The 24,017-nt window shown below is 40.0% G+C and overlaps 2 protein-coding genes across 2 annotated transcripts; one reads left to right on the top strand and one right to left on the bottom strand.

Moving 5' to 3' along the window:
* Positions 1 to 2: 2 nt before the first annotated feature.
* nkiras1 (NFKB inhibitor interacting Ras-like 1) lies at positions 3 to 9,501 on the bottom strand. Its single transcript, XM_026942241.3, has 4 exons — positions 9,358 to 9,501; positions 6,849 to 6,960; positions 3,767 to 4,008; positions 3 to 1,044 (listed from the first exon to the last, which is right to left on the bottom strand). Exons 2-4 carry the CDS (start codon positions 6,940 to 6,942, stop codon positions 802 to 804), a joined length of 579 nt encoding a protein of 192 aa, XP_026798042.2. The 5' UTR covers positions 6,943 to 6,960; positions 9,358 to 9,501; the 3' UTR covers positions 3 to 801.
* Positions 9,502 to 9,575: 74 nt separating this feature from the next.
* rpl15 (ribosomal protein L15) lies at positions 9,576 to 14,378 on the top strand. Its single transcript, XM_026942240.3, has 4 exons — positions 9,576 to 9,716; positions 10,696 to 10,877; positions 11,627 to 11,763; positions 14,018 to 14,378. Exons 2-4 carry the CDS (start codon positions 10,706 to 10,708, stop codon positions 14,321 to 14,323), a joined length of 615 nt encoding a protein of 204 aa, XP_026798041.1. The 5' UTR covers positions 9,576 to 9,716; positions 10,696 to 10,705; the 3' UTR covers positions 14,324 to 14,378.
* Positions 14,379 to 24,017: the final 9,639 nt, after the last annotated feature.

Here is a 24,017-nt window from a genome sequence, read left to right as displayed (position 1 = left end):
AATAAATCTGCACTGAGGGAGTGTGGTATTTATTTTACAGACTACAAAAAGTTTCGAGAAGCACTGTTTCAAATCATATAACAAATATCTGCACAGTGCTGTCACATTAACATTCCACTCTGAAAAGTCAGTTATTAAAGATTACATTTATTAGCCTACTTTTCCTTGGAGTTTAACAAATGATTTATTTAAGACTACTGTTCACATTACATACAAGTGCCAAGTCACAAAGTTGTGCAATACAGTGATATAAATCTACACAAAACTCACTTGCTCTCCTACACCCGGCTTCACAACTTGAGCAGCTCGGTAAACAAAATACTTTTTTGCCTATTGCTACAAAATTATCAAAGTATTACCTCAAAGCTGTGCCTCCTACTGCGTTGGGCTAAACTGCAAAGCCAAGCTCAGCGAGGCTTCATTAAAGGTCTGTAATATGTTTCATTTAAATGCTATTGGAAGATCAGTTAAACCTCTACTTCACATGAGCTGAAAATAAAGCACTTATGGCAGTTTTATATAGACACCCGACTGCTAAAACAGCTCATTTTACTGCTGTGGAAGCATTATAGAATTATAGATTCCTATTTTTCCTCATGAAAACACTAAATTGTTCAGAAATAAGCTTCATCACACTGATTGCAATTATCAGCCACTCTCCTACTTTTATTACTCAAATCTAAACCACTGGAGCATGTTAATGACTACTGGTAATCCAGATGTGCTTGGCTGATCGTCCATTTTCATCGTCTTCGTGTGGCAGTGACCCGCCAGGTGCTGTTATTAACTAGAAATTCAAGCTCAGATGTCGTTGGAGGGAGTTCCCTTGCTCTTGCGGCCAGGCAGGGGGAAAGCTGATTTGCTCTGAGGCTGCGTGAGGCGGCTAGTGAGAGTAGTGAAGGGCTCGATGAGTGAGCTGCGCTCAGTCACGCTCACCTCCCACAGCTTCACTTTCTCGGCCCGAGCCCACTGCTGAGCCACTTCCTGCTCCACTTGACGCTGCTCGCGCAGGTCTGCCTTGTTACCCAGTACGATCACCATCACCTGTTCATGAAGAGACAACAAGCAACATAGCTGAAAGTTCTTACTGATAATTGTGATTTATGATGTTATAGTCAGCGTCATGTGATGCGTTACTGAGTTGATTGTTTTCCAATAAAGGCATGTTCTGAAGTGTTTTATTCCTCTTACACCACAGCAATTACATTTTGCATTAATTAAAGAACAACTTGTTATCCATTTATAGTTACTTTAATGCTGTAGCCTTGCTTTTTTCCCCTTTTCAAACGCAGCTTATCATGTTGCACAGAAACAGCAAAACAGCTAAAAAAAACAAAACAAAACAGAAAAACGTCCTCCATTCTGAAGACTCCCATGGTGGAAAACTTACTATTACAAAGCACTGACACTGGAGACTCCTTCATTAAAAGCTTAAAAAAATCTCCCTACAAAAACTTCCCTGTATCAACAATTGTTTTGTTTGTTTGTTCTTTTTAAACAATATGTTTATTAACTTCAGGTTATGTGGAATGTGCATCTTCCTCAGGAACCTGTGAATGTTATTACTATAGATACAATAATGTATTAGAACGAGATCTTTAATATAAAGGTCTGGAACTACTGTCTGAGCCGTGCTGTTATAGAAAACTAATCAACACCTTCTGACCAATCAGATTTGAGAATTTGATAGCACTGAATGCCAGAGTGCTCAGCGCGCTTAAGCTGCTCGTAGCACGACAGGACTTTGTTTACTTTGACATATATTTTGTTTTGGTTCATGTCCTGGCTCCACCCACGTCTTTGGTTATCTCCTTTATGTGTCATCACCGTTCTCACCTATTTCCTTTTCCCCTTTAGTTAGTTTGTATATTTAAACCCTTGTATGTCCTTGTCTCGGGCGCACTATTGTTCCAGTGTTTGCTGCCTGATCATTACCAAGCCACTTGTCCAGTGTTTCTTGTTCGGGTTTTTTGACTTCTTGCCTGTTTCTTGTGTTTGTTTTGCCTAGTTTGCTCTGTTTGTACATCACCTGACCCATGCCTGTTTTTGGATTTGTCTGCCTGTCTCTCAATAAATGCTTTAAACTGCAATTGCATCCGTCTCACCCTGCATTACGTGACCGGTATAAACCGTAATATTCAATCTAGACCCTTTTTTAATATTTGCTATGCTTTGGTATTCCCCAAAAAGAAATTTTCACTCATCCCAAATTGAAAGAAAGCAGGAGTCCTACTGTAAGTCAATTTCCATTGCAGAATTTCTCTGAAACTACTGAGCGCAAGAACTAGACATGCTTCAACATTGAATGTTCATAAGATAATTCCCTAACCTTTCATAGCATCATACCGTATTACCCAAATACTGAGATGTTTAGCTGTAGCTGTATCTGTCCATGTTTGCATCACGTACAGGATTCCCTTAAGCTTCCTCATAGGTCATCATTCCTAGTATTTACTCACTCACAGGCCCAACAGTGGAGTCTGAAAGTTCATCGATTCTTATTCACAATCCTCTGTTCATTTGCACACAATCTGAACTGCTGAATTACTACTGTTGTTGTGAATATGCCAAATATTGATTCGAGAGGAAGCTGCATAGACGGGCCACTTTCTTGAGCCGGCGTTACTTTGCACTCTTAAGAAAGGCTGTGTGCCAATCAGAAGGCCAAATAAAGATGGACGTCTTTCTAAGGGTCCTTTGTGTAAAACTGAAGACAGCATTACATGCTTCCTTACAGGCGAAAGCAGCAGACCAACATTCAGTCAGCTTTCTTTTTGACAAGAGATCGCCTTCTTTAAAAAGCCGTTCTGTGTTTTGATGTAATGTGAATAGCTAGCTGGTGAATGTGTTTAAATTAATGTCACACAGTTATGACAAAAAAAAAAAAAAAAAAAAGACAGTTCCACTGAAGGGAGTCCTGAATGTGACTGATAAACATAATACTGTAAAGATGATATGCAAATGTAATATAGGCCTGATTGTCAGACTTGGTAGTGATTATATATATATATATATATATATATATATATATATATATATATATATATATAAAGTGTAATGTAAGGCTTCATCAAAGTACAAATTACACAAAAAGGACAGAACCATAGGTTTGGTAGTTTTTTTTTTTTTGGCTTATGGTATTCAGAAGAATCAAGGCATGAACCTGGTAGAGCATTACGGATTTGAAACTCTTAAAAAATGAATAAATAAAAAGTCAATAATGCAGCTGCCTATCTGCATATGAGTGCGTATTCTTATTACACCATTGATGAGACATGGTGATATAATACACTGGTCAAGTTTCATCATCCTGCTATTGATAGATTTTAGTTTTTAGGCTGCCGTCTAATATCACAACCAGCCGATGGTACTCCAGGATTCTGGTTTTGCTATTTGTCTACAAAGGACTGCAATGCCACAAAAACGTAGTTTATTTTGCCTTTATGGAAAATAATTACTTTTGTGTATATGTATATAATGTATATATGTATATATGGTGTATATGTAATATAATTTCTATTTTTTCCTATACTTTGTTGCAAATGATACACTGGTATGACATACCATGATAACGGACCTGTAATCTGAAATAATAATAATAAACGATTATTTCCAGGTGAACTTTGCAACTGAAAATGAGATTTCTGGAACAAACTTAAAACATAACAAAGAAAAAACATTATTTCTATGAATGTCAAAGCCAACTGCGTAACAATGACTTCCATTGCATGGTTTATGTGATTTAAAGTCACTTGTCTTTTTGTACCTCTTTTTTGTCCCTGGATTTGTCAATTTCCTTCTTCAGGACATCAACTTTCTTGAAGGACTCCATACTGTCGATGCTGTACACCAGAACAAAGCCGTCAGCCACTGAGTAGTAGTGTTTCGGCAGCTCCTGGCCATCGTGGAGCCCCCTGGTGTCGTATAAACGTAACTGTTCTCTCACACCACGGTCCGTCTCGACAGAGGCCACATAGATGTCTTCCTGGGTTTCATTTGTTTCAGCACCTAAAGATAAAGATAGAACTTTATTCATCCCAAGGGAAATTCTTGTGCCAGAGGTTCCTCAAACAGATATCACAACAATGTAGGAATAAAAGACAATATAGTAATAAATGAAGTAGTAAAAATAACCACAGTGTGTAATATGCGATTAAGGAATCCACCCCCGAATGTTGCATATCAGTATTTATAATCAGTGTGATCTACACTTTCTGCAAAAGATTTATTTAGTAATGAAATTTTGAGTGGATGCTTTTAGTTGAAACTTTTTTCATTGTCATGTTGGTCTATTTTCACTTTGGTTTTCCTACATTACTCTCAATCGGCCTCATTTATCAAGCTGGATACGAATGGATTTATGTGTAAACTGTTCATACGAGCATTTACACAAGAGACGTAGTATTCATCAAAATCCTGTAAATTCAGAAGAACGTTCGTATCCTACTCGTGGTCTTGAGTGTGTGTGAATTTATACATAAGAAGATTGACTAATGTAAACTTTGACTTGATCAACTTCAAATCATATAATTTGCATGGATTACTGCATGTTTATATCTGCAATATAATGTCGAATCTAAATTGCTTATTTTTTTAAAATTACATTTACAGCATTTAGTAGACACCTTTATCCAGAGTGACTTACAGTCACTTACAGTGGCTTTGGAGTCTTTATCAAAAACACATCCTCATGCTAGTTCACTAGATCAGGGACTAAGAGTACCATCGAGAACATTTAGTGAAATCCAGTCATTTTATTTTATTGGCATTAATTAATAATATAAAAATAAAGAAAGCAAAGCAACACAAACCCCTTAATTAAGACAAATAAAGCTAATCTCTGAATTATGACCAAAGGAATGGTGCCGTATAAACGGAGGACAGGCCGGTCTGTCTGCACAGAGCCATAAGCCATAAACAAACGCCTCAACTGACGGAAGATTTAGTGCTCACTTTTTATTATTAATAATAATTATTATATAGTATTAAATATTTTCACTGGCATAGAGGTGAGTCACAATAATGTCCACTGCTGTCTTTCAGCCTTTACCCTGCTCGACAGCTCACAGCTCACCTGACTTTGTCATGTGTCATGCATGCGTTTGGTAATTTACGGGTGATTGGTGTTTCTGAAACATTTGTAAATCCGGTGGAAATTTTTAGTTCAGTTTAGTTTATGCAAACATTTACACATGACTTTATTAAAAGACTGATAAACAAGACCCAGTGTCTTTAGGGGTGTGACTGGGCTTTAGCATTCACTTCATATCTACCTAAAGAGAAAGATGCAGCAGCGCTTTAATCCTATAGTCTGTCCAGCTCTCTCACCTCCTCATCTGTACACTCTGCTCAAACACACCAGCTTCCATAGCTTCAACTTTCAAGCTAGTACCACTGTCAAAGACATTACGCTTGTCATCTTGTAGATGGCCGAGTAGCCGAGCCGACTCTCTGCCATAACGCAGCGCAACTGCGTCATGTAGCTGCATTGCATTCTGCAACTTTGAGCCCAGTGTTTGCCATCTGCACTACTTCTTCACTGATTTTTGTGTTAAAATGATATTAAAAATTTGCGGGAAAATAGTGAGTGAGAAAATTAAGCTCTTGCTCTTCTGTTTTTTTTTAACAGCTAACAGTGAAACATGACCTTTATCTCTCATGTTTTAGCCAAACATGTGGCAGCATAAAATCATGCAGATACAGGCCACATCAGAACATCAGACTGGGGACCAAATGTGATCCCAGTGACTTTAACTGAGGCATAGCTGTTGGTTCCAGACGAACTGGTTTGAGTATTTCAGAAACTGATCCTGTGCCCACTGTAGCCTCAGATTCTTGTTCTTGGCTGATAGGAGTGGAACCTGATGTGGTCTTCTGCTGTTGTAGGCTGAGGTCTGACACATTGTACATTCTGAGATGCTTTTCTGCTCACCGTGGTTGTACCGAGTGATTATTTGAGTTGCTGTAGCTTTCCTGTCAGCTCTAACCAGTCTGGTCATTTTCCTCATCAACAAGGCATTTCTGCTCACAGAACTGCTCCTCACTGGATTGTTTTTGCACCATTCTGTATAAACTCTAGAGACTCTTGTGTGTGAAAAATCCAGGAGATCAGCAGTTTCTGAAATACTCAATCCAGCCACTAACAACCATACCACGGTCAAAGTCACTGAGACCACATTTTTCCCCATTCTGATGTTTGATGTGAACATTGACTGAAGCTCTTGACCTGCATGATTTTATGCATTGCGCTGCTGCCACATGATTGGCTGATTAGATAAGCGCATGAATGAGCAGCAGTACAGGTGTTCCCATTAAAGTGGCTGGTGAGTATTTAATGTGTTTCAGGGTGGAGTTTTCTTTTAATACAATACAGAATGTTTCAGATCTGTAATGTAACTTGTTTGGGTTCTGTGGGTGAAAAGTTGCTCATACTGAGCATCCTTTCAACACACTTAGTAATGTTTGACTTTACAGTATACAGCTGTGGAAGAGTAATAATTTATAATCCCACTATCCAGTGTCAAGCAGAAGAGGATGCGTTTCCTTTTGTGTCTGGTTCCTCTCAAGGGTTCATGTTGTCTCAGAGAGGTTTTCTTAGCTCATTAGGGATCTAAATCTCTGTCCGGATTTCCGTAAAGCTGCTTTGTGACAATGTCTATATTTAACACACATAAAATTGAACTGAATTGACGTTGAATGTTCAGGAATAAAAGGCTCCAGGTCAAAAATCAGTGCTGTGAGTCTCTGAGTGCATACTTGTGTGATGATATGTATGGTAATAAATACAAATATCAGAAAACAAACAGTTATCAGTGTTTCACCATGTGTGTATGAACATCAGGACTGACCAACGGTATGGTTTCCGTACAGTAACTGCTCGAGAATCGCTGTTTTACCAACAGAGGCCAAGCCACAGACCACCACCTTACAGCCTTTACCCATAGTGCCCTTGAAAGTACCCTACAGAGAGATGAAGAAAAAGCACAGTTAAACATTTCTCAGTGACAATCAGCAAACAGCACAGCTCAAACAGCAACAAGCTGGAACTAGCGGACATTGTAAAAAGCTTAACCTGAAAAAAGTCCCATAAAATGGTTTGAGAGCCATGATTTGATTGTTGTTATATGTTGATGTATTTCCTTTTAAGGCAGGAAATCAAAGTGACGGCGTGTTGAAGTGCTTGACAGATTTACACAACAGCCAACAGCTTGTGAGTTTATGCCACGCCCCCACCGAATCTAAACAAATTTAACAGTAGCTTAGTGAATTAGCTAAATATGGAGAACAGTCAAAAGCCTTTTTTTCAGCTGTGGAGGATTTTCACCTTCGCCTGTTGACTTTAACGAGGACAATATCCTAGATAACAAGATGCCATGGGTTGAAGTTATTCTGCATATTTTTGAGTCAAGGTCCACCATCAGTAGAGATGGTGACATCAGTGGCGATGGAGAGCCGAGGCATTTGACAAGTCTGAATAATAGTACTAACGGAGAAGCCCAGATGTTGTATAAAGACAATCACATTCCGGCACTGGACAGCCCCAAATTGTTAAAACACTCCTCTGAACCATAAACGCACAGAAGAGCCATATTTGCTGCTACAAAGTTGCTACTTTGGAGTATGATATACCTCTGGAGGCGGGACATATAGTTTCTAGAGTGGATTTTATTGGACAAATACAAGAGTAATACAGGATGAATCATCAAAAAAGTGACAAACTATACAAATAAACAAGAACACTGTGGGGGGTGGGAGCATTTAACATGGCTTATGTACTGAAACACAAACCCAGTGACACCATCTCTCTCACACACTTGCCTCATCGTAAACTCTGTCTACTTCCCAAAAGACAAAAAAACAAACAAAAAAAACCCACACACAATTGTTCAGCTCTATAGAATCTCTATAAGGAGAACAGCGACACAGAAACACCAAATTTCTCTAGTAACCTATTGTTAACTATCAAAAGAAGCTTTTTCCCATTACAAACTAATAATAGACAGCAGTAATGATGTAGTTACGTTTGAGAGAAATGTTGGTGTTTCTAGGTTGCTGATTTTTCCTTGTACTGGATTTCTATAGCACTGAAAAAGCTTAACGTGACAATGATTATCATGTTCTTTCTTTGTTTTGTTTTTTTTTGTTTTTTTTTTGGATTAAATGTCTTGTCCTTTGAGCAGTAGATGAAACATTCCACCATTAGAGTATCACTGAGGCATCAGCAGTCTTCAAACATCAGCTTGTTTGTTACAGGGTTGAAGATCCAGGCTAATATTAACCATTATTCAGTGAAGGGTGCTAACTTTGGACCCATCTGTCACTTTCATCATCATGACAATGACAAATGCTGTCATGTCAATGTTGAGCTGGACGAAGTCAAGCAATGCTGGCAATATTTGAAAAATATGGCAAATAGTTGAGCGGACAAAATAATATAAGTATTATTATGACTTAAAATACACTTAATAATGCAAATAAATGTTTTCACCTTTAAATCACACATATAGCAATCTGACCATACAAAAGCTCAAATGAAAACAGCCTGTTTGAGGGGTCAAGGTTTTTGCTATGTAATTATAAAATACATTTTATATATATGTTTTTTTCCTCTATCCTCTATATATACTATCCCTCTTCCTATTATATTATATATATATAAAAAATAGGAAGAGGGATAGTTGCACTCAGATGAGATAAATATGTCCTCAGGTGCGTGAAGCAAGAAAATGTTCAAAATGAAAATGAAAGAAAATCAGATCTACTCACTGATCTTTGCACTTTTGTCACTATGCAAGTCTAAAATAATAAATATAAATATTCTGATAGACCTTTGTGGTCTGGTTTTCATTAAGTGAGCAGACAGCTTCTTCCTTGGATTTTGTATTAGAACAATTTATACAAATATATATATATATAATGTTTAAGTATCCTGTGCATGTATTCTTATGAAATGAAAAGTGATGGTGGGACAGAAAAAAGTACTCTGTTTACAGAATGTCCCAGATAAGTGTTTATGAGACATTTGGGAGATTTGGTGTTGCATTAAACCACCACATTCATCTTTTTTTTTCATGTTCAGTGTGATAGACTGTCCATATACTCATGCTTCTTTATGTCATTTCATGCTGGAGCCATTTTCTAATGATTATATAACTACATATGGGTAGGTCAGTGGTTAGGTCAACACTAAAATAGACAGAATAATTGCAGTGTTGTTTTATGAAGCTCTGTAAAAGCAAAATACAGGATACTAACATGATAAACAACACTGAATGAAACCGAAAGCAGCCTCTGAACTGAGAAATCAGGATGTGCTCAGAGCTAAATCTTTATTATAAAAGAAAAAAGCACACATACCTTTCTCACAATGATGACATCAATCCTGTGCGACTCTCAGCGTTTGATTAAAACCTGCTCTGTTGTTGTTGTTACCGATTTTATAACGTTCCATCAAATGAATTGTTCACTTCCGGTTTCCTGTTTGTCCTTATAACAGCACAAACATACACAAACATCATACATCGTTCTCATTCACACGAAATATGAGTACTGTCTGTGCTGTTTGTTTCGTGTGGCTTTGATTAACCTTCCACTGCTGCACAAACACGATTATAAACTACATTTCCCATAGACATTTGCACCGGAAATCCCTGCAGGAGCTTTTCATAAGGCATTCTGGGTAGTGGGCTCTTTCTTTCCGGTTTGTACGCCATCACGTAAGAAAGACTTTTCCATTTTTCTCAACCTAGAATCCGTTATAAATCTTATACCAAATAATACCATCTAGAGTCCTTATTTCTTCTATATGTCCCGGAAGGTTTAGTGTTGGCCGCCATGTCGCTATTTTGCTGCTAAAACAGGGATTTTTGTGATATTTAGACTTTAGGTGTTTGTTAGCGCTGGTGTTAGCGGTGCAGTTATAGCCGCATATAGCTGGTTTATTTAGACCTGGCAGGTTTAGGACGTGTTCTGTCGACTGTTAAAGAGTTTACAATGACTACATGGAGATATTAAGGCGTATTTGGGGTTATTTAGTGTTATTTGGTGTTGTGTGTTCTCGGTGAATGGTGTAGTGAAGCAGCTAAGCTAAGTGCTGGTCCTCGCATGGTGAAGGACCTGACTCCAGCCTGGGTGGTAGTTCAGGAGAAAATACAGAGAGACTAAACATGAGCATGATTTCATTGCTCAGATTCATTTCTCTGCAAAGGAAACACACTTATAGTCTTTATAATGAAAATGTAGTGCTTCTAGTTTTAGCAAGTTCCCTCTAAACAAGCCTCCATGCAGCACTGAGCTGACATGAGTGTGGAGGTACAGCTTGTAAAGAGCTTCATTTCAGAGAAGAACTGAACTTAGGATGGAAAGATGCCATTTAAAGATCTTCATTTCAGAGAAGAACTGAACTTAGGATGGAAAGAGGCCATTTAAAGATCTTCATTTTAGAGAAGAACTGAGTTTGAGTGTTCAGACACTTCCTTATCCTTTAACACAGTCTATGAGTGGACACCTGTTTAACGGTTCATTTTTCTTTTTACAAACGTGATGAGAGAACTGAACATAAAATCCAGAAATTTAGTTTCATATAAAGAGTTTTGGGAAAAGTTCTGCAGAACTTTTGAGTGTAAAAGTGTTTACATCTGTGCCATGATGTTGATGCTTGATTGATTGATTGATTTATTAATTGATTGATTGCAGTTGAGGCATCATGGGTGCGTACAAGTACATGCAGGAGTTATGGAGGAAGAAGCAGTCGGATGTGATGCGCTTTCTGCTGCGTGTCCGTTGCTGGCAGTACCGCCAGCTCTCCGCCCTGCACCGCGCTCCCAGACCCACCAGACCTGACAAGGCACGGAGACTGGGCTACAAGGCCAAGCAAGGTGAGCACACCTGCTTAAAGCCCAGGTTTACACTGTACGATGTTTCACCTGTAAGATTTCTTTGGTCATGAGTCGGCGGTCTTGGAACGTGTAACATGAGGTGCTCTTTATGACCAAAGACATCTGAGGACATTTTTTTTTATTGTAATTGTTGCTATCAAACTCTTCGAAAAGCCACAAATAGGAGGGCAGTTTAGGATTTTGCAAAACTTATCAGATGGCTCCAGTTATCAGACAGTAGTTGTAATGGTGAAACTTAAAACGAAACATGCTACAAAAATATCTGTTTGTTGACCTCATTTTCTGCATGAGCCAGATTGATGACACAAGCAGAGTGTAGTTCTATCGCAAGTCTGTCATTAGAGGATCTTCATCGTATAACCTGGCACAGAGGAGACTTCAGTCCATTATTCGTTAGATTTTATTGGGATCTTTTACAGTGTGGAAAGTAGTTTTTTTTTTTTTTTTTTTTTTTTTTTTTTTTTTTTTTAAATCAGTGTCATTTGTGTGATCCTGTGTATTTAAATTTGTTGACAGTAGGCAAATGTTGGTATGGAAAGTTCTTTGTGGTATATTTTTCAGGTACATGGTGTTTGTTCAGCGAATGTGTGAATTTTAAGATCAAGAAAAGCTGCTCAAGTTGTCATGATGTTGTAACAACGCTCCCTGAAGTTTTTGATCCAGTTCTTGCTGCTGCATTTTGGTTGAAAATCTTTCCCATTTCTGAAGCGTGTGCTTTTCGCTTACAGGTTACGTCATCTACCGAGTGCGCGTGCGCCGTGGTGGCCGCAAACGCCCCGTGCCCAAAGGTGCCACATACGGCAAGCCCGTGCACCATGGTGTCAACCAGCTCAAGTTCGCTCGCAGCCTGCAGTCCGTCGCTGAGGTACGTTCCTCGTCATGAGCTTCTCACACTTTCAGATCTTGGAGAAATGTGTGTGCAGCAATGCTTTGCCTTTCGTATGACTTTATACACCACTGTGTAGGTTTAGAAACAATACAAGTGAACATTGTAGATAATTTAGTTAATCTTCAGAAGAAATAGGGCTTCTAGGAGGCTGTAGGATCTCAGACACTGGGCACATCTGCACTGTTCATGTGTCTCAAGACCAACACTCATGGAGGTCTTCAGTCTCATGACTTTGCTGGAACAGAGTGTTAGTTGAAAACAGCACCTGCTAAGAATAAGATACACCAAACATTACTTTCTTCATGTTGTACATGATTATTATTATTACTAAGCACATTTAGTCTTTCTATAACTGTAACACTAACAAACTGTGTAATGGCTGCAGCAGTCAAATGTCAGTCGAGTGGCTTTATTGTCTTTTCAGCCGTACAGTACACAGTGAAAAACAACATTCCTCTAGAACTATATTGCTATAAAAAACACAGAACTACATGAGACTACACAGAACTGACACTACAGTACTACAACAATGTATTACTAAGAATACAAGACTACAGCAGTGTGTTAGCATCCCTCGAATCTTCCATAAAAGTATTAGATTTATTAACTTTTTTTAATTGAGTAATTATAAGGCGTTATTGAACATAAAATGCAAATGTTCCAGCATTGTTAGAAAGAGAATACTACAGGCAGAGCGTGAATACGTTACTGTTCATGCTAGCAGTAAAAATAATAGCACATGGTTATACTGATACCTGTTGCATCTCTAAGCAACCAGGTGTGTGTATATAAGCATACTATATAAGCTATATCTGCTCCATATAGTAAACTCTGAATAAACTCAAGCGGACTTGTTGTTCAGATCTACAGACAGAACAGTATGAACATTTGTCTTCACATTTTATTAATGATATAAAAAGAAAATCAAAAATCTAAACATTTTGCCTGAATAGGAATACAATACTCTAGAGTATATCATAGCCTTCATTCTGAGAGAAAATGTTAATTCTGCGCTCAACTCGACTTTTAATTCCCAAACTCCAACCAGTTTAAAAAAAAAAAAACAAAAAAAAAAACACCACATATTGAAATTCCTACTCGTGAACTTGGGGTAGTCTTCTCAACTACGAGTTCCTTTTCTGTTTACAGAGTGACGTCAGATCAAAGCAGCACTTCTTACCTTTAAATGAGTTATACTGTGGATCTAAGTGTTTGCTTTAGATCAGACATACTAGCTTGATTAATCTCCAACATCAACTGTACAGTTCACTGTTTTGAAGAGGAATATATATACATCACACAGTTGAGTGGCTAGCTTGTTGCTAACCAAAAAAAAAAAAAAACATGGAGGCGTTCGTTCCCCCCCCCCCAATATTGCAAGCTGAATGTGCCAAGGTGGAAAATGACACCAGTACAACCTGCAAATTACCACTTGCAAGGCATGCTGAACGCAGCATTAATGGCAGCCTGTTAATGCAGATGACTTTTTTTTATTTATTTATTTATTTTAAATAAACCCAGTCTTTAAAACACATTCAGAGTACAGTAGCAAAGATCAGCTATATGTTGATGCAGTGTGTGATTTTTGGATGTGCACCAAGCAACAATATGAAAACAGCACAGCAAAAGTCAGGTGTGGCTGCTACTTAATAATTAGCATTTCCTCCAATTTTTTTAACCAACCAAAGGGACCACAGTTCTGTCTCCTGGGTTTCTATTGGCTCAAGACTGAGGCTGGTGAATTTTCAGGTCAGAGTTCACCTAGATACAGTCAACATGAAGCAAAAGTAGCTGCTACCAGAAAAAACTGACATACCATGTTTATTTTTTGTACCTCTCAGGTTTTAAAAAGGCAGAAAACCATAGTTTTTCATGTATCCCTTTCGTTGTAGCATGGTATCAAAATTATAATGTTGCTGCTAAACCTTGGATTTTTTTATTTTTAACAAAAATAGGCTAATACACATTTTCTCTTGGTGGCAGGTGTGCGAATAGTTGTAATTATAAGCTGGATTTCGAATAATGGGGCTGAAACCTCTTTTGTTTATGTACACCAGTTATTTTTAAAACTTTTGTTGAGGTCAAAATTCACTCAAGGCCCCACCCTCCTTAATTTTTCATTGGAGGTTGATAACTTTGATAACTTTTGTAATTTATGTTCTAATTTCTGTACAGATTAGAAAGGGCTAGTTTGTAATGGGGGTTAACAGAAAATGATTTTTCCTCCCAGGAGCGTGCTGGCCGTCACTGCGGTGGTCTCCGTGTGCTGAACTCCTACTGGGTGGGCGAAGACTCCACATACAAATTCTTCGAGGTGATCTTGGTCGACACCTTCCACAAGGCCATCAGACGCAACCCCGACACACAATGGATCACAAAGGCCGTGCACAAGCACAGGGAAATGCGCGGCCTCACGTCAGCCGGCAAGAAGAGCCGTGGTTTGGGCAAGGGCCACAAGTTCCACCTCACCATCGGTGGTTCTCGCCGTGCGGCCTGGAGGAGGCGCAACACTCTGCAGCTGCACCGTTACCGCTAAAGCGTGTGATGCACATCTGTACATTCATCAGAATAAAGTACCTTTATATGGTCCACTTACTGCCTGGTGTCAGTTTTTTTGTTTGTGGATGTTGTGCAGTGGTTGAAGTTTAACCCATTTTATCAGCATTGCGAAAATTTAAGTGTTTTGTAGTAGCACTGCTAAATTTCAAATGTACGTAGTCTCTTACACTCAGCAAGTTAATCATGGCAATCATATTGAGCTTTTGCTAAATTAAGTGGGTATTTCTCAGTAATGAGGTTTTCCACAATATAGGATGTGATTAGGTGAAATCTGTGCTAGTTAGCAGTGGGAGTCTTGCTGAGTGTTTACTCTCCTGTAGCTAACTAGAAACATTAGCTAGATAACCCTAGAGTCTTGGTGAAAGCCTAAACTAGCTCTTCTTTTCATATCATGTTTAAACAGCAATCCCATTTATGGGCAGCAATGCTAGAGCTGGAATATGCGTCCTGTGATAACTTTCATAATTAGTGTCCTGCCACTGCATCCCAACAAATACTGTACAAAACTGGAGCTCTCTCGTTGTGTAAAGGAGCCATTTGCAATCTAACATTTCTGTATGACCTATAATCTGTTGTTTTTACAGATATCTCAGAAAACAGATTAACAGTATTGATTAACAGGCAGAACTCACAGTATGTCAAATATCGATAAGGAGGGAAGTTGAGACATCTAGGTCAGCCTGATCTGGTGCGGTCTCCTAGGAATTGTTTGCTTTAGATAACGTAAAAGACAAAGGGGTGGGGAGACTAGTGATGGTAAAGTGAGTTAGAGTGAGTAAGACAAATTAGAATTAGCCAATTAGAGGAAGCAAATATGTCCTGCCCTTGGGACTTTAAAATCTTGGACTATAGTCAGCTCTTTGGTGATAGCTCTTGAGACTGACCTCCTATATTGCTTAGGTCTTCCTTTATTACAAAGTTGTTGTTTTTTGTGCTGATTGAGAAGTTTTGGTTTCCTTGCTTATCCTCAAACCTACATGTGAGATTGGGAAAGAATTCTCCGCAACAGTATGCACTAAATATGGCGAGTTGCTTGGGTTCAGGCTACTGTTGTCCTTATTTTTGTCCTGGAAATTGTCTCTGCCCTACAGTTACAGAGCTGCTGAGGTCCACTCCTTTTTTTATAGAAGGTAACTCGTGAAGGTATACTGTATGTACTTTAAAGGGGGATGGGTGAGATGATTGAGGAATGGGAAAGGCTTTGAGTTCTGTTCCATTTCAATTCCTACAGTTGCACTATAAAATACTTTAAGATCTACTAAATTGTAGCTGTGGTTGCAGTCTGTAGTGTTCAGGTCCTATAATGTAATTTCAAAAGCACCATATAAAAAACTGATGAGACTGCTGCTGAGCATCGGTTGGCGCAAGTGCACAGCTCTATGGAAGCTCTACCCCCTTTCCCTTAACGGAAACCTAGGAAGCAGAACAGGTTTAAACCCTTAGATGCTTGTGCTCTATTTGCTATTTTAAATATGGCTGACATAGTATATTGAGTCATAGTGGACACATGGACAAAATCAATTGAATTTCTTATATTCATGCATTTTTGCCATCCCTGGCAGGAAGGGTATCTGCAATACAGAGATAGCTGCAATCAAAAATATTTTAAGTCCATGGAGAGATGGAGGTATGTCTTGAACAAATTTGTTGCATTATGTTTAACTGATTTTCACAGAACTTGATCTTATACAGACTTTAGAAATTTTAGTGAAAATTATATAAATATACAGTCATTCATTTTCCTTCTGCTCTTCCTGGTTGGAGTCTTTGTGGCAACATGCTGAGGAGCTCAGCCCTTCTCTATTCCCGACTACAGATTCCAGCCAAGAGGATCCCCAAGGAGGAGCTGGAATTCCAAAAGCAATGGAGATACACTATATGGCCAAAAGTTTGTGGACACCTGACCATCATTCCTAAATGTGCTTGTTGAACACCCCATTCCAGATTTAGTCCTCTTTGCTGTGATGATAATCTTCACTCTTCTGGAAGGCTTTCCACTAAATTTTGGAGCGTGGCTGTGGGGATTTGTGTTAATTCAGCCACGAGCATTAGTGAGGTCAGGCACTGATGTTGGTTGAGGAGGTCTGGGGCACAATCAGCAATCAGGTCCCAAAGGTCTTTAGTGGGGTTGAGGTCAGGGCTCTGTGCAGGACACTCAAGTTCTTCTACTCCAACCTTGACACACCATGTCTTCATGTCAGGACATTGTCATGCTGGAACAGGTTTGGGTCCCTTCCAGTGAAGGGAAATTGTAATGACTACAGCATACAAAGACATACAACTTTATGGCAACAGTTTAGGTAAGAACCACATGGGTGTGAAGCTCAGGTGTCCACATACTTTTAGCCATGTAGTGTATAAGGCTGGATTTATCAATGGATTCAAGGACTTTAATGTGTAAAGGGACTATATGCATTCCATTTTTTTGTATTCTCCCATGCATTGCTGGTGGAGTTTGTGACTGTTAGATATAGACCATTTTATTTTTCACGGGAATTCACTACTGTCCTTATGGTCGGAGTGTACTTTCCCCCAGTGCTAATGCTAAGGAGCTCTCTGTGAACTGTATGGGGCTATTAGGGAACTGCAGAACGCACACCCTGACGGAGTGTTTATTGTTGCCGGAGATTTCAACCATGCATATCTCAAGTTGTTGCTCCCTAAATTCCTTCAGCATGTGGACTTTGCAACGAGAAGGGAGAATGTGCTGGATCTCGTTCACACAAACATCCCCGGTGCGTACCAGGCGGAGCCCCGCCCCACCTTGGCTACTCAGACCACATCTCTGTTATGCTAATCCCAGCATACAGACTCCTTGTCCAAGGCTCCAAACTCGTTCTGAAGCAGGTGAAAACCTGGCCAGCAGGAGCAATCTCTGCTCTTAAGGACTGTTTTGAGCACACTGACTGGCACATGATCAGAGAAGCTGCATCCGATGGCAACTTCACCAGCTTGGTAGAATACACAGCATCAGTGACCAGCTACATCAGCAAATGCATTGATGATGTCACTGTCTCCAAGATCATCATCACATGCTCCAACCAAAAGATGTGGATGACCGCAGAGGTGCGTGTGCTGCTGAGGACCAGAGATTCCATCTCTGGCAACAAGGCAGCCCTAAGAACAGCGAGGGCAGGGCATCCAGGCCCTCACCAACTACAGGACAACATCACCCGCCTGGGACAGTGATGCCTCCCTTTCAGATGCTCTGAACAACTTCTACACTTGTTTTTTTTAGGCACAGAATGACGTGACGGCGAGGAAGACCACCCCTTCTCCCAACGACCAGGTGCTGTGTCTAACCACGGCTGATGTGTGGAAAACCCTACACAGAATCAATCCACGGAAGGCGGCTGGACCAGATGACATTCCTGGCAGAGTGCTCAGAGGATGTGCAGACCAGCTGGTGGATGTTCTCACTGACATCTTCAGAATCTCCCTGAGCAACGCCTTCGTTCCAATGTGTTTCAAGGCCACCACCATCGTCCCCCTGACGATGGACAAAAAGAACACGTACGTTCGAATGTTGTTCATAGACTCCAGTTCAGCATCCAACACAACCATTCCTCAGCACCTGATTGGAAAGCTGAACCTGCTGGGCCTGGACACCTCCCTCTACAACTGGATCCTGGACTTCCTGACTGTGAGACCTCAGTCTCTCTGGATCAGGAACGGTATCTCCAACACCACTACACTGAGCACTGGGGCCCCACAGGGCTGTGTGCTCAGTCCAGTGCTGTTCACTCTGCTGACTCACAACTGTGCAGCAATGCAAAACTCGAATCACATCATCAAGTTCACCGATGACACGACTGTGGTGGGTCTCATCAGCAAGAATGACGAGTCAGCATACAGAGAGGAGGTGCAGCGGCTAACAGACTGGGGCAGAGCCAACAGCCTCTCTCTGAATGTGGACAAAACTAAACAGATGGTTGTTGACTTCAGGAGAGCACAGAACGACCAGTCTCTGCTGAACATCAATGGTTCCTCTGTGGAGATTGTCAAGAGCACCAGATTCCTTGGTGTTCACCTGGCGGAGAATCTCACCTGGTCCCTCAACACCAGCTCCATAACCAAGAAAGTCCAGCAGTGTCTTTACTTTCTCCCACCCCCATCCTAACCGTATTCTACAGAGGGACTATCGAGAGCATCCTGAGCAGCTGTATCACTGCCTGGATTGGAAATTGCACCATCTCAGATTGCAAGACCTTGCAGCAGCTAGTGAGGACAGCTGAAAAGATCATCAGGGTCTCTCTTCCCTTCATCATAGACATTTACAACACATGCTGCATTAGCAAAGCCACCACACCCCTCACACAAACTCCTGCCGTCTGGCAAAAGGTACCGAAGCATTCGGGCCCTCATGACGAATCTGTGCAACAGTTTCTTGCCCCAAGCCATCAGATTCAATACTTAGAGACTGGACTGACAACACACACACACACACACACACACACACACACACATATACATACATACTCAACTGAACACCATCCCACTCCCTTTGCAATTTTGCAGATTTCTGTATCTACTTCCTGCATTTTTTGCTGCTACTGGATTTATAAAAAATATTGTATATAAGTATTGTCATTATTATACGCTCTACCTGGCTGCTACCCCAATAACCGCTATGTCCATATATGTTATGAGCTTATCTGCTGAACTATGTCATAGTTATGTTTACATTCACAGCAATTTATTATATTGTCATTCTTTTGCATTACCTGTTATATCTGACACTTTCATGCTAGAACTGTGTACTGGTCAGCGCTACACTGTCTTGCTGTGCTTGTCCTGTTTCGGTAGTTATTGTACCGTCTTGTGCTTTTTTCACACTTTTGCACATGCACTTTATGTAGTAATGTGTAGTTTCATGTAGTTCTGTGTTGTTTTATGTAGCACCATGGACTTGTAGGAACATTGTTTCATTTCACAGTGTACTGTACTAGCTGTATATGGTTGAAATGACACTTGACAAGAGTGAAAAGAAAGTGATGACATGGAGATTTACTCATGGTCTTAGAAGCAGTAATGGACCACCTCAGCTACAAAATGAGATGTTCTATATTTAAGTGATTTCAGTATGCATTTTATCAAATTTAGCCAACCGTAAACATATGTAAAAACCATTTATACATTTGTATTAGTATACATTAATAGTATACGCCTTCTGTGCTATCTGCTGTCTGGGGCACTAATTAGTCAAAAAGGTATGAATTAAAATATTAGGATTAGATGACTTTTCAATCTCACTGTATTTTTTGGACAGGATTGGGAGCATTCCTGAGCCCCATAGAAAATGTAGACATTGACGTAAAGGTTTATGCAGATTATGGCCTGTTCATTTAACAGGCTGCATAGACAGCACAGACTTTGAGCAGGTGTTCACAGGTGCAGTAACAGCAGACTTCAGAAAATACTTGGCTACAATTTTACTCCAGATGTAAGTAATGATAGTATATTATTAGCGTATTATTATAACTTGTACTAGAATTATGGGAAGAGAAGAGTATGGGGAAGGAAAGGAAAGACTCATGTTCCAAAGCATACCACATCATCTATCAAACGTGGAGGCAGTGTGATGGCATGGGCATGTATGGCTGCTGGGGGGGGCACGTGGCTTAGTGGTCAGCACGTTTGCCTCTCACCTCCAGGGTTGGCGGTTTCATTCCTGTCTCCGCCCTGTGTGCATGGAGTTTACATGTAGTCCCTTCTGGGAGTTGTGGTGTGTGAGTGTGTGTGCGATTGTGTCCTGCGATGGATTGGCACCCCGTCAAAGGTGTCCCCTGCCTTGTGCCCCGAGTCTTCTGGGATAGGCTCCAGGCTCCCTGTGATAAGCATAAGTGGTACAGAAGATGGATGGATGTATGGCTTCCAGTGGAACGGGGTCTCTGGTGTTTATTGATGATGTGACTGCTTGAATGAAGTAGCAGGATGAATTCTAAAGTGTATACAGCTATACTGCTCAGATTCAGTCAAATGCTACAAAACTGATAGGACAGAGCTTCACAGTTCAGATGGATAATGACCCAAATGTACCACGAAAGCAACCCAAGAGCTTGGAAATGGAATGCTCTTAAATGGCCGAGTCAGTCACATGACCTCAACACAATTGAGCATGCCTTTCACTTACTGAAGACAAAACTGAAGGCAGAAAGACCCACAAACAAGCAGCAACTAAAGGCAGCTGCAGTCAAGGCCTGGAAAAGCATCTCAAGGGAGGTATTAAAAATAATCTTATTATTTATGATTATGTTAGTTTGTCCAATTACTTTTGAGCCTGTGAAAATGGAAGGACTAAAAATGTCCTAAACAGTTAATGCAATATTTTTGTTAAACCCCTGAATTAAAGCTGAAAGTCTACACTTCAATCACATCTTGATTGTGTCATTTCAAATCCATTGTGGTGGGATACAGAGGCAAAATTACAAAAATTGTTTCATTGTCCAAATACTTATGGACTGTATATTATTTTCATGAGCCTCACACACCGTCTGGAGTATTTTTAACTACATACATCTCTCTCACACACATGCAGCATAGCACAACAGTTAATTTGTTAACTAAATGCACTACAACTACCAAAACATCACAAACGTCTCAAAATAAACTCATTTATATAACCACCAGCACTGGTTTACTTCTAATAAGAACACTTCACCATTCAGAGCACAATTACCAAAAAAAAGTAAATATATGGGATTTTATTTTATTTTAGTTAGTATTGTATTTGTTCATTGTCCTTTGCTTGACAGTGTATGTAAATTGTTCTACCCATTGCCAATAGAATGGTATCACGAATAGGAAGCCATAATACAAATATAATGAGAAAACATAATATATACAATAGAAATAAATATATAGTATTTATTCAGTATATGGTTGATCCATTCCTGTTTGGTAAGTGTAGAAATTTTCCACTTTGGGGTTCAGGAATGTGGGAGAAAAAATTACTTCAATTTGAACAAACTGCAGAACACGTGGATGGTCAAATGCCATCATTTCCCTTGCAAATGTCCGAATGTTTGTTTTCTTACCTCACGCTTAACACCTTCCACAGAGGTCATGCAAAAATGAATTCAGCTCTCTGTCTCGTATGCCTTGATTCACGATTCATCTTATAGCGATACATGTTTGATTTTATTGTACATATAGTAATGATGCCTCCTCTCTCTGGCCTGGAACATTCACTATTACCTCCTTTACTCCTGCTTATGTTAACATTACTACTGCTATCTAACTGATATCCATTTCCTAACTGTCATCCATTTTGGTTTTGAACTAAAATGTAATTAGTTAGACAGTGAAATAAAATATGGAAACATTTGCCAATTGAGGATACACATGTATGTGAATTCCTGATACCTGATGTTATTCTGATGCTGGATTTTCACACTTCTACTGTTATGGCACCTGCCTGATTCATCCTCATGCAACATTTCTGCATGGAGCTTCTGCATTTGTGACTCATTTTGTGCTGTTGTTTATGGTCCCTCATTGGACCATGGACATGGATACCCTCAATATTTGCACAGGCTATGTCTCCTATATCATGTTTCAGTGAATTTGGTTGCACTGTGGTGAATGTGCTGTTCCTGGGCATTCACTACATTCCTGTCTTTTTTTAGACCAGCCTTTCTTCTTGGTCTGTTCTTAAAAAAAAAAAAAAAAAAAAAAAGGACTACCAGTTGTGACCTTAGTATTATAAAGCACAGTCCCCTCAGAAAGTATTGGAACAGCAAGGCCAATTCTATTGTTTTCACTATGCACTGAAGACATTTGGGTTTGAGATCAAAAATGAATATGAGACGATAGATCAGAATTTCAGCTTTCATTTTCTGATATTTACATCTAGATGTGTTAAACAACTTAGAACATGGCACCTTCGGTGGCAGACTACCCAATTTACTTTAAAGTAAATGAAAGTAAATAACTCTTAATATTTGATTGCATTTCTCTTGCTTGCAATAACTGCATCAAGCTGGTGACCCACTGGCATCACCAAACTGTTGCATTTCTCTTTTGCATTGCTTTTCCAGGCTTGTACTGTAGCTTTTTTCAGTTGTTGTTTCTCCGAGGAGGTTTCTCCATTCAGTCTCCTTTTCAGGAGGTGAAATGCTGCTCAATTGGGTTAAGGTCTAGTGATTGACCTGGCCAGTCTAAAACCTTCCACTTTTTTCCCCTGATGAAGTCTTTTGTTGTGTCTGCAATGCTTTTTGAGTCATTGTCTTGCTGCATGATGAAGTTCCTCCCAATTAGACTGGATGCATTTCTCTGTAAATTGACAGACAGAATGTTTCTGCAGACTTCTGAATTCATTCTGCTGCTACCATTCATTTACATTTACATTTACATTTATGGCATTTGGCAGACGCCCTTATCCAGAGCGACTTACAATAGTGCTTTGAAGTCTATCAAAAATATATTCTGATATTGGCTCACTAGGTCACAAACTAGGAATACCATCAGTCCAAAACTCTGTTGGGGATTTTTTTATTTTATTTTTTTTTGTAAAAGTTCTAACTTAAGTACTTTATGAAGAGGTAAGTCTTTAGACGTCGCTTGAAGACTGCCAGTGACTCAGCTGTTCGGACATCTAGGGGAAGTTCATTCCACCACCTTGGTGCCAGAACAGAGAAGAGTCTCGATGCATGCCTTCCTTGTACCCTGACAGATGGTGGGACCAGTCGAGCAGTGCTAGAGGATCGGAGGGAGCGTGGTGCCCCGTGAGGTGTGATAAGTGCTTTGAGATAAGTAGGTGCTGGTCCGTTTTTGGCTTTGTAGGCAAGCATCAGTGTTTTAAATCTAATGCGTGCAGCTACAGGAAGCCAGTGGAGGGAGCGCAGCAATGGGGTGGTATGGGAAAATTTAGGAAGGTTGAAAACCAGTCGTGCAGCTGCATTCTGGATCAGTTGCAGAGGACGAATGGCGCTCAGAGGCAGACCTGCCAGGAGTGAGTTGCAGTAGTCCAGACTTGAAATGACAAGGGACTGAGCAAGCACCTGTGTGGCCTGTGTAGAAAGGAATGGACGAATTCTTCTGATGTTATAAAGGAGAAATCGACATGAGCGTGTCAGATTAGCAGTGTGAGAGGAGAAGGACAGTTGATTGTCCATGGTTTCCCCGAGGTTGCGTGCAGTAACCGAAGGCGAGATCAGAGAATTGTCTAGGGAGATTGTAAGATCCTGAGATGGAGATGAATCACCTGGGATGAACAGCAGTTCAGTTTTAGTGGGTAACTCAGATGTAACTCAGAATGATGTAACTTCATTCTGAGTTACATCATCAATAAAGATTAGTGAGCCTGTTCCAGAAGCAGCCATGCAAGCCCAAGCCATGACACTACCTCCACCATGCTTGACTGATGAACTTCTATGTTTTGGATCATGAGCAGATCCATTCTTTCTCCACATTTTGGCCTTTCCATCACTTTGGTAGAGGTTAATCTTGGTTCCAGGATTTTTGTGGCTCATCTCTGTATTTCTTTTTTGTGAATTCCAATCAGACCTTCTGACTCTTACTGCTGATTGGTTTGCATCTTATGGTATGGCCTCTATATTTCTGCACTTGAAGTCTTCTTCAAATGGTGCATTGTGATACCGTCACCCTTGCCCTGTGAAGGTTCTTGGTAAGGTCAATAACTGTTGTTTTTGGATTTTTCTTCACAGCTC

This window comes from Pangasianodon hypophthalmus, chromosome 29 (genome assembly GCF_027358585.1).
Source record: "Pangasianodon hypophthalmus isolate fPanHyp1 chromosome 29, fPanHyp1.pri, whole genome shotgun sequence".
Taxonomy (NCBI): Eukaryota; Metazoa; Chordata; class Actinopteri; order Siluriformes; family Pangasiidae; genus Pangasianodon; species Pangasianodon hypophthalmus.
This window is presented reverse-complemented; position numbering and strand designations above follow the sequence as displayed.

Bases quoted from the DNA above. Each gene is read 5' to 3' on its own strand.
- nkiras1 (XM_026942241.3), bottom strand. From the start codon at position 6,942: ATGGGTAAAGGCTGTAAGGTGGTGGTCTGTGGCTTGGCCTCTGTTGGT. The intron at 4,009-6,848 runs GTCAGTCCTGAT...CTTTATCTTTAG, and splicing joins GTACGGAAACCATACCGTTG to GTGCTGAAACAAATGAAACC. The intron at 1,045-3,766 runs GTACAAAAAGAC...CTTCATGAACAG, and splicing joins AATCCAGGGACAAAAAAGAG to GTGATGGTGATCGTACTGGG.
- rpl15 (XM_026942240.3), top strand. From the start codon at position 10,706: ATGGGTGCGTACAAGTACATGCAGGAGTTATGGAGGAAGAAGCAGTCG. The intron at 10,878-11,626 runs GTGAGCACACCT...TTTCGCTTACAG, and splicing joins GGGCTACAAGGCCAAGCAAG to GTTACGTCATCTACCGAGTG. The intron at 11,764-14,017 runs GTACGTTCCTCG...TTTTCCTCCCAG, and splicing joins GCCTGCAGTCCGTCGCTGAG to GAGCGTGCTGGCCGTCACTG.